The 15,728-nt window shown below is 41.3% G+C and overlaps 1 protein-coding gene across 3 annotated transcripts in view; it reads left to right on the top strand.

Moving 5' to 3' along the window:
- EGLN1 (egl-9 family hypoxia inducible factor 1) overlaps positions 1-10,567 on the top strand; it is a 64,081-nt gene extending 53,514 nt beyond the window's left edge. Inside the window, exons 3-6 of one of the 3 annotated variants that reach the window (XR_003109004.2) lie at positions 4,254-4,390; positions 6,951-7,018; positions 8,038-8,369; positions 9,325-10,567. Coding sequence is in view for 2 of the 3 variants with exons in the window: in XM_025284498.2 (XP_025140283.1) it covers positions 4,254-4,390; positions 6,951-7,018; positions 8,038-8,102 (270 nt within the window). In the remaining variant the exon portion in view is untranslated. Of the gene's footprint in view, positions 1-4,253; positions 4,391-6,950; positions 7,019-8,037 lie in introns of all 3 variants that reach the window. The other 2 variants (XM_025284498.2, XM_025284499.2) reach the window with 2 other exon arrangements.
- Positions 10,568-15,728: the final 5,161 nt, after the last annotated feature.

Below are 15,728 nucleotides of genomic sequence, written 5' to 3'. Positions count from 1 at the left end.
TTATATTTTTTATATATATATATATATATATACACACATACATATACACACATACACATATATATAATAGAACACTCCTTCACACCATACACAAAAATAAACTCAAAATGGCTTAAAGACTTAAATATAAAACATGACACCATAAAACTTAGAGAACATAGGCAGTATATTCTCTGACATAAATTGTACCAGTGTCTTCTTAGGTCAGTCTCCCAAGGCAATAGAAACAAAAGCAAAAATAAATACAACTTAATCAAACTTAAAACAAAAATACAACCTATGGACTGGGAGAAAATATTTGCAAACAGTGTGACTGACAAAGGCTTAATTTCCAGATACACAAACAGCTCATACAATTCAATAATGACAACAAAAATCCAGTCAGAAAATGGCAGAAAACCTAAATACACATTTCTCCAAAGAAGACATTCAGATGGCCAATAGACAAGTGAAAAAATGCTCAACATTACTAGTTATTAGAGAAATGCAAATCAGAAGTACAATGAGGTAACACCTCACAAAATGGTCAGAATGGCCATCATCAAAAAGTCTACAAATAATAAATGCTGGAGAGGGTGTGGAGAAAAGGGAACGCTCCTACACTGTTGGTGGGAATGTAAATTGGTGGAGCCACTCTGGAAAACAATATGGAGGATCCTTAAAAAACTAAAAGAGTTACCATATGATCCTGCAATCCCACTGCTGGACATATGTCCAAAAAAGATGAAAGCTCTAATTCAAAAAGATACATGCACCCCCAGTGTTCCTAGCAACACTGTTTGCAGTAGCCGGGACACGGAAGCAGCCTGAGCATCTACCAGCAGATGAATGGACACAGAAGTCCTTACAAGGGAACGCTATTCAGCCGTGAGAATGAAACTGCCATCTGCAGCAACACGGATGGTCCTAGAGATTATCATGCTAAGCAGAGTAAATCAGAAGAGAATGACAAATATTATTATGTATGATTTATGTGTACAATCTAAAAATACTACAAATGAACTTATTTACAAAATATTTAGAAATAGATTCAGACTTAGAAAACAAACTTGTGGTTAACAAAGGGGAAGGTGGGGAGGGATAAATTGGGAGGATGAGATGAAGAGGTATACACTACCATATATAAGATAAACAAGGATTTACTATTAGTAGAGGAAGCTGTATCCAATATCTTATAATAAACTATAGTGGAAAAGAATTTTCAGAAAAGAATATAGGAAAATACATAGATATGTGTAACCAAATCACTTTGCTGTACCTCTGAAACTATTACAATATTGTCAATCAACTATACCTCGATAAAATGAATAAATAAAGAACAAGTAACAAGGCTTTCCTGGGGGCTCAGCGGTAACAAATCCGCCTGCCAATGCAGGAGACACAGGTTCAATCCCTGGTCTAGGAAAATCTCACGTGCCGTGGAGCACCTAAGCCCGTGCAACTCCTGAGCCTGTCCCCTGGAGCTGGGGAGCCGCAGCTACTGCGCTCATGCGCCCTAGAGCCTGTACTCTGCAGGAGAAGCCCACGCTCCACAACTAGAGAGTGGCCCTCACTCTCCACAGCTGGAGAAAGCCTGTGCACAGCAGCCAAGACCCAGCACAGCCAAAGATAAAACGAATGAATTTTTTTTTTTTAAAGAGCAAGTAACAAATGCAAGAATATTATAGAAGCGTGACAAGCAGTTAAAAATAAAAAATGTTGTTTTTTGAAAAGAAAGAATTTCCTCTGTCCTACTCCAAGTTCAAAATGGAGGTAAGTTTTATTGCTAGTATATTTTGAGGCCATAAAGCAACAAACATGGTTTTTTTGTTAAAACTTTCAAAGTTTGAAATCAAGAAATTGTTAATTCACCTTGAGCTCAACATACAAAACATTTTGTATGGTGTAAATTTAGTTAAAACTTAACATTTTTTCTTCACATTTTGTGAATCTCTAGAAAATTAGAAATATGTTTGATCAACTCTTCCACATTTTGTTAGAGTCTAGGTTCTTTCTAGGCTGATCCTAGATCCCATATAAATGACCTATCTAAGGTCATCAATATATAATTTTTAAATTAGTACATAAGCAGAAAAAAGTCTTCAGTGCTTTTATAATGTAAAACTGAAAACTTTCCTTGCAAGATTTTGCTCTGAGTAAGTACACCGTACCAGAGGGTGCTCTGGGCACTGGAAACCGAGCAGAAACAGAGCTCTCCCTCACAGAGCTGGGCTCCAGTGGAGGGTGCAGACCAGATGGACTGGTGATTACAGTTGGTTATACCAAGTGCGGGACAGATTGCTGTGGGAACACATGGCAAGGCCACCTGATGCGGGAGTCAGGGAAGGCTTCCCAGAGGAAGATCAGTTCAGTCGCTCAGTCAGTGATGCCATCCATCTCATCCTCTGTCATCCCCTTCTCCTCCTGCCCTCAATCCCTCCCAGCATCAGAGTCTTTTCCAATGAGTCAACTCTTCACATGAGGTGGCCAAAGTACTGGAGTTTCAGCTTTAGCATCATTCCTTCCAGAGAAACCCCAGGGCTGATCTCCTTCAAAATGGACTGGTTGGATCTCCTTGCAGAGGAAGATAGGAAGCTTTAAAACCTATCTCTATTCCCGTTGACTCCAGGGGAAGGACAGAGAGAAGCAGGAAGAGTAAAGAAGGTATGCTCTCTGTCACAGTCTAGACCCCCTTTAGATGTTCACAAGTGCCCTGGGAGCCTCTCAGGGCACTGCTTAAACCTGCAGAAGGCGGGCAAGGGCACCAAGTAGCTTGAATCTAACTCACTTGACTATGAGCCTGGTGAACAGCTTCTCTGACTGTTGGGGAACTGAGGAATAGGCTCAGCCTCCACAGTGTCTTGATCAAGTATCAACATTCCGTTCAGTTCAGGAGTCTGCTTGTTAGGAGTTTAGTTTTTCAAGAGTAAAGAGTTACTCAGTTGGGTGGGGGTTACCTTGCTTAAGTCCTGCCCAGATTATAATCACCACAATGACAACATCTGTCTGAATTGTTCCCTACTTGGGAAATAGATGGGGAAACAGTGGAAATTGTGTCAGACTTGATTTTGGGGGGCTCCAGAATCACTGCAGATGGTGATTGCAGCCATGAAATTAAAAGACGCTTACTCTTTGGAAGGAAAGTTATGACCAACCTAGATAGCATATTGAAAAGCAGAGACATTACTTTGCCAACAAAGGTCCATATAGTCAAGGCTATGGTTTTTCCAGTGGTCATGTATGGATGTGAAAGTTGGACTGTGAAGAAAGCCGAGCACTGAAGAATTGATGCTTTTGAACTGTGGTGTTGGAGAAGACTCTTGAGAGTCCCTTGGACTGCAAGAAGATCCAACCAGTCCATCCTAAAGGAGATCAGTCCTGGGTGTTCATTGGAAGGACTGATGCTGAAGCTGAAACTCCAGTACTTTGGCCACCTCATGTGAAGAGTTGACTATTGGAAAAGACCCTGATGCTGGGAGGGATTGGGGGCAGGAGGAGAAGGGGACGGCAGAGGATTAGATAGCTGGATGGCATCACCGACTTGATGGACGTGAGTTTGGGTGCACTCCGGGAGTTGGTGATGGACCGGGAGGCCTGGCGTGCTGAGATTCATGGGGTCGAAAAGAATCGGACACAACTGAGCAACTGAACTGAACTGCACCAAGGGCCAGCAACAGATCCTGGAAGAGTCAGTATCAGAATGCATGGGGAGTCCCTCTGGTCTCCAGTAGAGACAGATACCTACTGGGGTAAATGGTAGTGGCCCTCTGTGGACGAGTTCAGTTATATAGGCCCAGTGCTGATGATAAATGACACTTTCTCCCGATAGATTGAGTTCCTTAAATAAGACTGCTCTATTAATACTGTCTGTTGAACTTTTAAAATATGATGAACTATTTCTTTGACACAGTTAATCATTTGTAGTAATTTTCTTCAGAATGATTTGAAAAAAGAGTAGGTGAAGCAAGTCATCACCATACATAAATAAGGAATGCTTACTAGTTTTTCAGACTTTCAAGTGTCACTTTAAGACTTCTGAGTTCAGAGAATATTCATCTGTTTCATCAAATATTTACAAAATTCCCTAAAACAAGGAATGAATTTTTCCTTGTATCTCTGCATGTACTTGAAATCTCAATTCCAGACATTATTAATCGAGATGTTATGTGAACAATTCAGTTAAGACTCGATTTACTGAAGTGGTCTTTTCCCCCTAAATTTAATTTTGTCGCATTCTTGGTTGCTCATATTTACATATTTGGCTCCTTTCCTAGGTAAGTGGAGGTATACTTCGAATTTTTCCAGAAGGCAAAGCCCAGTTTGCTGACATTGAACCCAAATTTGATAGACTGCTGTTTTTCTGGTCTGACCGTCGCAACCCTCATGAAGTACAACCAGCATATGCTACAAGGTAGTATTCCTTTAAAGGAAAAAAAAAATTGGTAAAGAGCATAGTAAGATAGGAGGGGCTCAATAGCATAAACGTGAACATTTTCTAATGAATATCTTCCTGTCCTTCAGTTACCTTTATCATAAGGCTTCAGTCATGACTGTTTTAATCTGAATGATTTTATAAGGGTGTTCACAGTTAGTCCCAAATGTCTGTGAGTCTCTGTGCAGCCCCTCCTTGTCTAGGGTGAGACAGGGAGCCTCAGGGTTCTTGTCTTCCCAGGCCTGTCTCCTTGGTTTGTGCATCTCTTAACTAGTATCCATTCTCAGACCTGGTGAGAGTATTCACGTGGGGAATAAGGACTAGGCAGAGAAGAGAAAGGGCAGCTTTGTTAAAGGGGGTCCAGCAGAAGTAGGGGGCAGAGGGATGGTATGGAAAAATGATACAGGGTAGAAAAATACATAATCAGAGAGTGGAAGTGTAGAGAAAAAAGAATAGAGCAAAGAGAAGTAGAGAAAAGGTGTGTTAAAAAAAATTACCCTTCTGCTTTAACATACAGCATCTTTTAGGCTTATACTGTTTTTTACATTTTCTGCTTTATACTCTTTCTACAAGGTTTCATTTTCTAAACCAATTTTTTACTGTATTCTTAAAGTTTTTTTTTTACCATTTACCATGACCTAATTAAAATGTGTAGACTATTAAAATGGAAGATGTTACAGACATTGTTAGCAAAATAAATATTTGTTTTAAAAAAAAAAACTCTACTTTTTAAATACCTGTTTTTCATTGTAGAAGGGATTTGGGACATTATAGTGAATTACTGGCACACAGTGGCTTAGATCTGGTGAGATCCCTTAGAAACACAGGAAGAGCTGGCTCTTGACAGTGATGTTGTATTATTTCATGAGCTTCAGACGGTGAAGGTTTTGTCACCTGCCTCTCCTTCCTTCCTTCTGAGCCGTGTTGCCTCAGCCCTTATGCATCTTAGTGGGTAGCGGGCTGAGCACTGTGACTTGAGGCCGTAAGAGCTCTTGGGTGGAACCCGGGGATCCCATCACATCGCAGACTCTGTCCTGGATCCTGTCTCTCCTTCCATCACCCCAGTGCCCATCCCCGACTGCTTCTTAAAAATCGTTTCTGAACTTGAAACTGCTTCATTGATCTTCCTTTGTATTAAGTCTTGAATGTGATGTGGTGTATCCTTTCTCAATGGAGATAGAATGAACATTTTAGGTAATGAATAGATGCCATGCAATTATGGGTTGCTCCAGGAGTTTGGAGGAGGAAGAAAGTGGTCTTACATTGGAATCGATTGGTCTAGTGTAGCCGCTGGGCCTGGAGTGAGGAGAAGCAAGGAGTAGACAGTGTTGGCAAGGCTGGGAGGAAAGGGCGAGGCTGTGGAGTCAGAGCAGAGGCAGATATGTGGAGGAGGAATCCAAAGAGATAGGGGATGAGGCAGGAGAAACAGAGTGCTGTGTGGTGGTTTACAGCTGTCTTCTGGGAAGGCCTTGGGCAGTGCAGGGACCTGATGCAGATAGCTGAACTCTGGTTACTGAGGAACTAAGAGCTTGGGGCGGGTGCAAAAGACAGAGGAAGATATTTGTGCACTTTCCCCATTGCTGTGGCCACCTGTGTGATAGGGTAGGGGCTGGATCTCTGGAGCCAGGCTTGACCTCGGCTCTGTCCCTTTCCAGCCTCCCAGGCTCTGCCTCTGCTCTGCCTTTGACTCTTGACTGCAGACAGTTTGCTGGTTCATTTGATCAGTATTGCTTTTCCCCACTGAATACAGGCCAGAATCTGCAGGACACCTGACTGATTGCTGCATTCTTCTAAGGAACTGATCCTTTCCAACATGCTTTCACTCCCTGTGGTGTTTGCAGATTTTCTGCGTTTTTAGTACCAAAAGGTGTAACTAAGCGCTTTGTGGTCTTTAATAAACGAGAGTCTTCATTCATTTGTCAAATGAGGTGTTCCAAATGATTGAAATTTTCAGAAAAATGAAACAAGACATAGTATAATTGTTTTGGTTAAAATCCTAAAAAATTCTTCGCATGATCGAACTTTCTTGATGACTCCAGGTTGTAAAATTATAAATGCCTGTCATGACTCTTTGTTGTTACGAGTGTAGTGACATCCTCAGATGTTAATGAGAGTGCCCACTCTCCCCTGCTCTGCAGGCCTCTGCTCTGGTGTCCTCCTGTTTCTGTTCTTTTCTTCTGGAACGCTATTGATAACATGCTTTTTCTCTGACAGCCACTCTTTCCTTCTTGGTGTCTATGTCTAATTTGCTATAGGCTTGCAAAACAGATAATAAACAGGTTATGTAGGTACTAAGAAAACCATAAAAAGTCACTAACTCTGTAGTGTTAATTTGAGCTACTCCTGGCTCTGTGTTATGCTCTTGACCGTTGGGGTTCTTGGATAAGTGGGTTGTTACTGTGCCCACGTATCACCTGATGTCATTCACTTCAAGTTAGGTGTTGTTTTGCCATGATGAGTTTTACTAGATCTTTGCAACAGCATTCCCTTTTTTCCTCCCAGTGTGATCATTCTTACCCTGTTCTAAATTTTCTTTTAGGTACGCAATAACTGTTTGGTATTTTGATGCAGATGAGAGAGCGCGAGCTAAAGTAAAATATCTAACAGGTAAACATTTGGGGCCTGGGTACACTAGAAGGAAGAGACCCCGCAGCCAAGTGGTGCTGTCCATAAGCCAGAAGGCTTGCTCTTTGTTTTTGTCAGATTCTTAATTCCTCTATTTAGAAGAGGGCTGCTCTTAAGTCACCTTTAACCATCAAAATTGCCCAAAGGTGAGGCAAGTTTGAAACAAAGCAATCTGGGGAAATGGTTCGAGCAAACTGAGTTTTCTGTGATTATCCTTCTCAGTCATAGGCTGTCTTCATCTTATTCTCCCCATGGAAGAAAGGTAATATCCTTTCCTCTTTTGATGTACATGCTCTGGAGAATAATCCAGGTCTCCCATGTTAAATGTGGATATGAAGAAAATGAACGCAAAGGAGATGAATTGAGCTGCTGTAATCAGTGAATCTGACAGGCATGCAGAGTCCGTATCTGCAAGTGGCGTCTGTTCACCCCCACTTGTGGACGCCCTCCTGGAGCACTTGGGCCTGAGGTTTCCAGCAGATGGACTGCTGACCTGTCTTGTCTTTAACCCCACTTTGTGTCTCACAGATCTGCTCCAGTTCACATTACTGATTGGACTGCCTGTACTGTCACCAGCCATGGATAATCCCACATCAGCCTTCTATAAAACTATAAAAATTGAATATTCACAAGTTTCTGTTTATTTTCAAAGTCACTGTTTGTGACAGAAGCCTAGTAGTGTGCTTTCAGTGAGGCTGAACACACTGCTATTAATACTTTATAGCAATTCCGTTTGTTTTTCAAAAAAAAAAAAGACAAAAGTCATTATCCCTGTGTAGAGAGTGGTTTTTCCCATTGAAGGTTTACTAGTCCAGAGTCCCTGCATTTACCGTAATCAACCCTGAGGGTAACTTTTGGGAATCTGAGTGTGATCACTCTCAGATGATGTGTGTTTGCAAGTTGAAATGCTGTGCACACTGTTAGGAGCTCAGTGGGATGCAGGAACAGAAGCTCTCTGGTACTTAATGAATGAATGAATTTTCTTTTTTTTTACTTTGCAGGTGAAAAAGGTGTGAGGGTTGAACTCAATAAACCTTCTGATTCGATCAGTAAAGACGTCTTATAGAGCCTTTCATCAGCAATACCCCACTTCACCTACAATAATTATTGACGCTATTTGTTAACTTGTGAATACAAATAAATGGGGTAAAGAAAAGTAGACAACCAGTTGGCAGTTTAAGGAAACAGAAACAACTTTTTTGTGTTGCATCAAAACAAAGATTTTGACTGTGTGGCTTTGTACTGCATGATTGACTCCAGACCTGTGATGGGAGGAATATGAGTTATCAACTGAAAGTGGTGTTTACATCTGGACATGAAATAAGTGCCCTAGGTAGAATTTTTTTCATTCTTATATTTTACCAGATCTGTCATCTAGCTGAGTTCATTTCATCTCTCCCTTTTTTTATATAGTCAAGTTTGAATTTGAAATAATTTTTGTATAATCAGGTACAATTTATCAAAACTGAATTGAGAAAAAATTACAGTATTATTTCCCAAAATAGCATCAATCTATTTTTGTAAACCTCTTCGTACTATTAAATTTTGCCCTGAAAAGCCTCTTACAGTGATTGTTGCCAGTGACTAATGATTAATTTTGTTTTTACTTAAAATAAGAAAAGGAGCACTTTAATCACCAACTGAAAAATCAGATTGTTTTGTAATCCTTACACTAATTTGAACTCCTAAAAGACTGCTGCTGTTGTTTTTTTGACATTGTTAATAGTGAAACATAACAGTAAAACCGTCACTGTTTACTTTACCATTTACTACCAGTAACTTTTAGTTCATGTTTTATAAGAAAAAGACACAGTAAAAAGGTTTTATCTTTTAAGTTACATTAAAAAAAAAAAAAAAAACTACAGTGACTGGCACTAAATGAACTTGAGGTTCTCCTCAGCATCAAGTTCCCAAGATAAAGGGCTTTCTTCTGCTTTCAGGTACAGCCTATAGATGTAGAACATACTGTCCACTTTCCTAGACTTTTCCTTGTGCTTCCCGTCAGGTTGATTGTACTTTGGAGTTTTGCTGTTTTCTTCCTACTTCTGTGCCCATCTGGCCAGCAGATCAGAACCTCATTCCTGTTGGGTAGCGTCAGGGGGAGACTGTGCCTCCAGACCGAACGGTGTTGTTAGAGACGTAACATCAGGGCCTCTTCAGCCCACTGCTGGTGCGCTCCGCAGAGGCGGTGCTCTCCGTCAGTACTGAAAGATGGGTGTTCGGTTAGAGATCAAAGCACGAAGCAAAAAACCAGATAACTTCTATGGGTCTTCTTTTTTATTTTTCAGAAAAAAGAGGGAATCCTACAAAATCACGTAAGTCCTCCCAGACTTGAGTTACGTAACACCTGAATTAGGATGGATGTCTTAGACTTGAGTTTCCTAGGCTGTTTAGCAAAGCCCAAAAGGTGGTATCTGTATTTTGCATGAATTATGGGTGTAAGACCTTGCCCACTTCAGTTTTCTATCTCTGTCCTTGATCTTCTTTGCCAAAATAATGTGAGTGTACAGAAATATTTCTGTATATTTCAACCTATGACAGTTTTAGCATCTGTATAGTTTGTATTCAGTTAGAGACCTTTTCTATGGAAAGCTCAGTAATTTTTATTAAAAGATTGCTACTGTTCATGTAAAACATGAAGAAAAGTTGTTTAGTGAACTGGCAGCATGGATTTAGGGTGGGATTAAATATTGAGTACTGTGATCTCACTTCGGAGAACTTGCAGGAGACAGTTGTAGTTATCGTTGGTTTTCCTCACCCACTGCAGTTTTGTTCCACTTCTTTCCTAGTCCCAGATAATATTAGTACAATGCAGCATCTCAGCAGTAAGTGCCTCTGCGCCTGCTCCCCTCCCGCCCCAGCCTGGTCTGCAGCGCAGTGCACTGCCTTAGGCCACAGCTCAAAAGCACTATTCTTTTCAGGTTGAGTAGAAATTGTATGATGTTGGTGGGAGGGTTGTTTGTCAAGGTGTACAATAACAGCCTTTTAATCTGGGAGCCCCTGTGTCATTCAGATACGTATTTCTGCAGTTGTGCAAAGTGTCCTATTCTACTGTCTGTGGGTTGTGCTTGCCTGACAGGTTTTAAATTTTGTTGTGGGTTTTTTTTTTGTTTCTGGAAAAGTTTATAATTTCTTGGAGATTGTTGTGAAAGGATGGAGAAATCAGGATAGCCATTTCTTTTAATATCCATTTAAAATCTGTTCTTTTCATGTTAGTGGGACTGTTAACTTGTCACCAAGCAGGACTCTATATAAAACAAAATTTAAAACTATTTGTGGCCTATATGTGTTTAATCCTGGTAAAAGATGAAGCTTCTAATGCTGTTTTTATTCAACATATTAACCAGCTGTAAAACACAGACCTTTATCAACAGCAGGCAAAGAATTTCAGGATTTACATACAGATAGACTATAAAGTCATGTAATTTGAAAAGCAGTGTTTCATTATGAAAAAGCTCTCAAAATGCTTGTAAAGCTAATCTAATTAAACAGATGTATAAATGTTCTTGAAAAAATTTATGCTTATTTCCACCTGTCTCTTGTTGTTTTTTGATCCTTTATCATACACTGACTTTCTTGATGGGCTCCTCCATCAGATAATGTGTTTTTCTCTCACTCATCTCTGGCTTAGCCCAGAGCATCTGGTACTACTTTTTATAAATGATAACAAGGGAAAGAGAACAGCAAACATGGAGTGTGACAAGTTTAGCAATCCTGGGAGTAGCTGGACTGTCCATGGGATCCATGAGCTCTGTGTTTGTATTCTCAACATTGAGGTTCTTGCCCTTTTGATAGAATTTTTTTTTAATGACTCTAATACACTGTTGAGTCTATCTGTGTTGCTCCTCTGCTGCAGAAACGGAAGGGCCATGAGGTTTATCTCTGTCACAGGTATCCGCTGTGTATATATGCAGAAAAGTATAATCGGTGTGGTCATGAACTAAAGAGCTGATTACAACATGAGGTCAATATACATATTCATTTACCTCTTATTTAAAATATTTTTTGGTGTGGTGTTTTTGTTATATTTCAACCTATCTTAGGGCTTCCCTGAATAGCTCAGTTGGTAAAGAATCCGCCTGCAGTGCAAGAGACCCTGGTTCGATTCCTGGGTCGAGAAGATCCACTGGAGAAGGGAAAGGCTGCCCACTCCAGTATTCTGGCCTGAAGAAGTCCATGGGGTCACAAAGAGTCAGACACAACTGAGCGACTTTCCCTTAGGGCATTTGTAAAATTCTACTGAAATACAGCTGAATGGATTAAAGGGAAGGGCCAGTGTGAGTTAGGGATGACAACTGATTATTTTTGGTGGTGTGGCAAAAAGAGCACAGACAGGATTGACAGATCTGTTTAGTTCTGATGCAACCACTGAATTGTGTGACCTTTGGAGCCTTTTGCATCTGAAAATAAGCACAGTGGCTCCAGTCTTACAGAGAGTTGTGCGCAACCCAAGTGAAACACAGAGTATTCTCAAGATGCAGAGGGTCTGAAAACATGAGCTCTATCTTGGTTGTGGATGGCAATTATATGTAGTTATGCCATATATTTAATAATTGTACCTGGGTTTTTAGAAGTACCCAGTCTCCACTGCTTCAGGAATAGGCTCTTAGGCCTCTTACTGTCAAGAATGCACTCCCCAGATTCTGCTGTTGATTTTAAGGCAGAGTCTTTTCATGATCAGTTCAGTTCAGTCGCTCAGTCATGTCCGACTCTTTGTGACTCCATGAACTGCAGCACTCCAGGCTTCCCTGTCCATCACCAACTCCCAGAGTTTACCTAGACTCATGTCCATTGAGTCAGTGATGCCATCCAACCATCTCATCCTCTGTCGTCCCCTTCTCCTCCTGCCTTCAATCTTTACCAACATCAGGGTCTTTTCAAATGAGTCAGCTCTTCGCATCAGGTGGCCAAAGTATTGGAGTTTCAGCTTCAACATCAGTCCTTCCAGTGAACACCCAGGACTGATTTCCTTTAGGATGGACTGGTTGGATCTCCTTTCAGTCCAAGGGACTCTCAAGAGTCTTCTCCAACACCACAGTTCAAAAGCATTAATTCTTCGGAGCTCAGCTTTCTTTATCGTCCAACTCTCACATCCATACATGACCACTGGAAACACCATAGCCTTGACTAGATGGACCTTTGTTGACAAAGTAATGTCTCTGCTTTTTAATATGCTGTCTAGGTTGGTCAGAACTTTCCTTCCAAGGAGTAAGTGTCTTTTAATTTCATGGTTGCAGTCACCATCTGCAGTGATTTTGGAGCCCCCAAAAATAAAGTCTGACACTGTTTCCACTGTTTCCCCATCTATTTCCCATGAAGTGATGGGACCAGATGCCATGATCTTCGTTTTCTGAATGATGAGCTTTAAGCCAACTTTTTCACTCTCCTCTTTCACTTTGATCAAGAGGCTCTTTAGTTCCTCACTTTCTGCCATAAGTGTGGTGTCATCTGCATATCTGAGGTTATTGATATTTCTCCCGGCAATCTTGATTCCAGCTTATGCTTCCTCCAGCCCAGCATTTCTCATGATGTACTCTGCATATAAGTTAAATAGACAGGGTGACAATATACAGCCTTGACGTACTCCTTTTCCTGTTTGGAACCAGTCTGTTGTTCCATGTCCAGTTCTAACTGTTGCTTCCTGACCTGCATACAGATTTCTCAAGAGGCAGGTCAGGTGGTCTGGTATTCCCATCTCTTGAAGAATTTTCCACAGTTTATTGTGATCCACACAGTCAAAGGCTTTGGCATAGTCAATAAAGCAGAAATAGATATTTCTCTGGAACTCTCTTGCTTTTTCATTATCACCAGAAAGTAAATTTCACCTGGAACATGGCAGTGCTCAAGGACACACCATTGGACCAATGATATGTATAAAGGGCCTGGCCTAATGAGCTGGGAAGAGCTTTACAAGTAGAAAACACTTAAATATAAACCAGGTCATAAGACACAGAGGGCCTGAACAGCTGCAGGCAGCTTCTTATCAAATGGATCATTTCTGAGCTCTTAACAGGTGTTATAGACGTTATTGGATAAGTTACTGGATGAGGTCTATATTTATTGAGATAGGCCTTTTTCTGCCAAAATTGTCGTATTTCTATGGTCTTCTGCAGAATAGCATTACAGTTTTTTTTAAGTCAAAGTTACAAATGCACTTGTAGGTTAAGTGAGCTTATTTTATGTGAGGCTTGGTAAGAACAATAGCCCCTTGTGTTCTTCCCCTGAGAAAAGATTTTAACTCTTTTAAGTGATTTTTTGGGTATGTGCCCAATTGCTGTGCTTAGTCACTCAGTGGTGTCTGCCTCTTGTGACCACATGGACTGTAGCCCGCCAGGCTCCTCTGTCCATGGGATTTTTCAGGCAAGAATAGTGGAGTGGGTTGCCATTTCCTTCTCCATTTGTGCCCAGTTAGTTCTAAATAATACAGTTGCATTGCCACGTTTTACATTATTCATTATCTCTGAACTTCTGTACGTGGTAGGTAAAAATGCAGGTGTCTCTCCAGCCCTCCTCCTCTGCCTCTACCATAACCTCCCTGACCTCCTTACATAACTATCTTGTAACTTTAGATCACATGAATAGTCAAAGACTATTTGGGACATCCCTGATGATCCTTCCCTGGTGGTCCAGTGATTAAGACTCTGTGCTTCCACTGCAGGGGGAAAGAGTTCCATTCCTCGTTTAGGAACTAGATCCCGCATGCCATGTGACACGGCCGAAGCAAAAGAAAAAAAGTATTTGTGCTATTCAAAGGTGAGATGTAGAATAAATCATGATGACTTCTATAGTTTACTTTTTTCTTAATGTCTTGCTTGATCTTCCGTTTGAAACCCCCAAGGCCTGCAACCTGCAGGAGCCTAGTGCGGTGGTGCTGTCTGCCTGGAGCACAGCTGTCTCCCCTGACCTCCCACGCTGTTTTGGAGGTCTTGTCGCTCCTTTCTGTGGGGTCTTTGTTTCCTGGGTCCTGCGTCTTCTACTCTCTTGGCTTACTTGCTCAATCTGGTGTAGCATGTCCTTCAGTACTTTCTGTGAAAGAGTACCTGGGAGGTAAATTTTCTTTTTTTTTAACTCTCACATTTAATTGGTAATTTGCCTGAGTTTAGAATTCTAGCTCGGAAATAATTATCCTTCAGAATTTTGCAGGCATTGCCTAGGTTGTAAGTTGCAGTGTGGATGCTGAGGAATCTGAGCCATTCCTGTTTCTGCTTTTCCTATGTGGACACTCACAGAATAGTCTCGTGTCCCAGGGCTGTGGCAGCACGCCTGTTCTCAGCCATTATGCGAGGCATGCAAACTGTAAACTCGTGCCCTACATTTGGGGACATTTTCTTAAATTATTTCTCCCCCCCATCTTCTCTGCTCTTTCTGAACTCCTGTTGTCCAGACAGGGACAGGGAAGCCTGGTGCGCTGCAGTTTATGGGTCGTGACGAGTTGGACATGACTGAGCGACTGGACTGAACGGTTGTCCAAACAGTCCATCTCAGGTGTGAGCCTGTGACTGTCGGCTACCACTGTGTGCCTCTGTCCTTTGCTTTGAAGACACCTCATTGCCAGTTCTCCAGGGGTTTCACATGTGCTGTCACATTTTTAATTTTCAAGAGCTCTCTTTTTCTCGACATTTTTAAAATATATGAAAACCTGTTCCATTTAGTAGATACAGTATTTAACATTTTTTAAATTTTTGTTTTAATTTTTTGTCAGGTTAGAAGTTTTCCTCCCAGGTCTGACCATTCTTGCTTGTGTGTTCATACTTAAGGGGAAGTACTTGAGCTTCTGGCTTTCCAAGGAATCTTAGTTGCTGCCTAATCTGAATCTCTTTCATTATCTTCCCAACAAAGTCACCCATAACCTGTAGCTATAGCTTAACTGTGAGACACAGAAAAAAGTTCAACTTACATGCAGAGAAATAAGCATCCGAAACTAGAGCCAGCACCAGAATTCCTGCGAAAGCCGAGTCAGGTGGAAACGATACGTTGAAGAGAGAGGGCAGTGGGGGCCCAGTGGTAGCAGCGTCCAGGGGAAGCAGGGCCCCGCCACATGCTGGGAACACGGGTGCTTCACAGCCGTGCACCACCAGTGCTGGCCACTGGGGCATCGGGGGAGGCTTGGAAGTTCATGAGAGCGAGGAGGCTGCTTGAGGAAGGCTCCATGTCAGAGAGGGGGAGATGTCTCCTGGAGGCTTGAAGGCAAAATGGAAGAAGGAGGGAAGCAAGGGTCTTAGAAAAATAAAATTATAGACTCAAATGAGATTGCAAATCCCTCCCATCTCACAAATATGTCCTCTCTGAGAAACACTGTTTTTCACTGTTCCAGCAGAAGAAAACACTCTTGATTCAGAAGCCTCTCATCTTTGCCTATATTAAACCAACTGTTTTTGCAAGTCAAGGAAAATAATACCTTTGAAAATGAGCAGAATGGGGAAGAAAAATAGCTACAAACAGTACTATCTAAAAGGAAAAAACATGAGAATTATAGCTGATGAAAATTCTTTACTTTATCATAAGGCAACTGCAGAATGTTCAGTGTGAAGGAAATATCTTTAAAAACAGGACTTTGCAGGAATAAAAACTAAAACCTGAAATTCGAAATTCACAATCTCAGAACAAAAATGGACCAAAAGAAAAAATCCCTCAGGAAGCTGTGAAACAAGAATTGATGTAACTCCAGCAAAGAAACTGAAGATGACAGAAT

Source organism: Bubalus bubalis, chromosome 4, assembly GCF_019923935.1.
Source record: "Bubalus bubalis isolate 160015118507 breed Murrah chromosome 4, NDDB_SH_1, whole genome shotgun sequence".
NCBI lineage: Eukaryota > Metazoa > Chordata > Mammalia > Artiodactyla > Bovidae > Bubalus > Bubalus bubalis.
The sequence above is the reverse complement of the archived record's forward strand: the minus strand, read 5'-3'. Positions and strand labels throughout refer to the sequence as shown.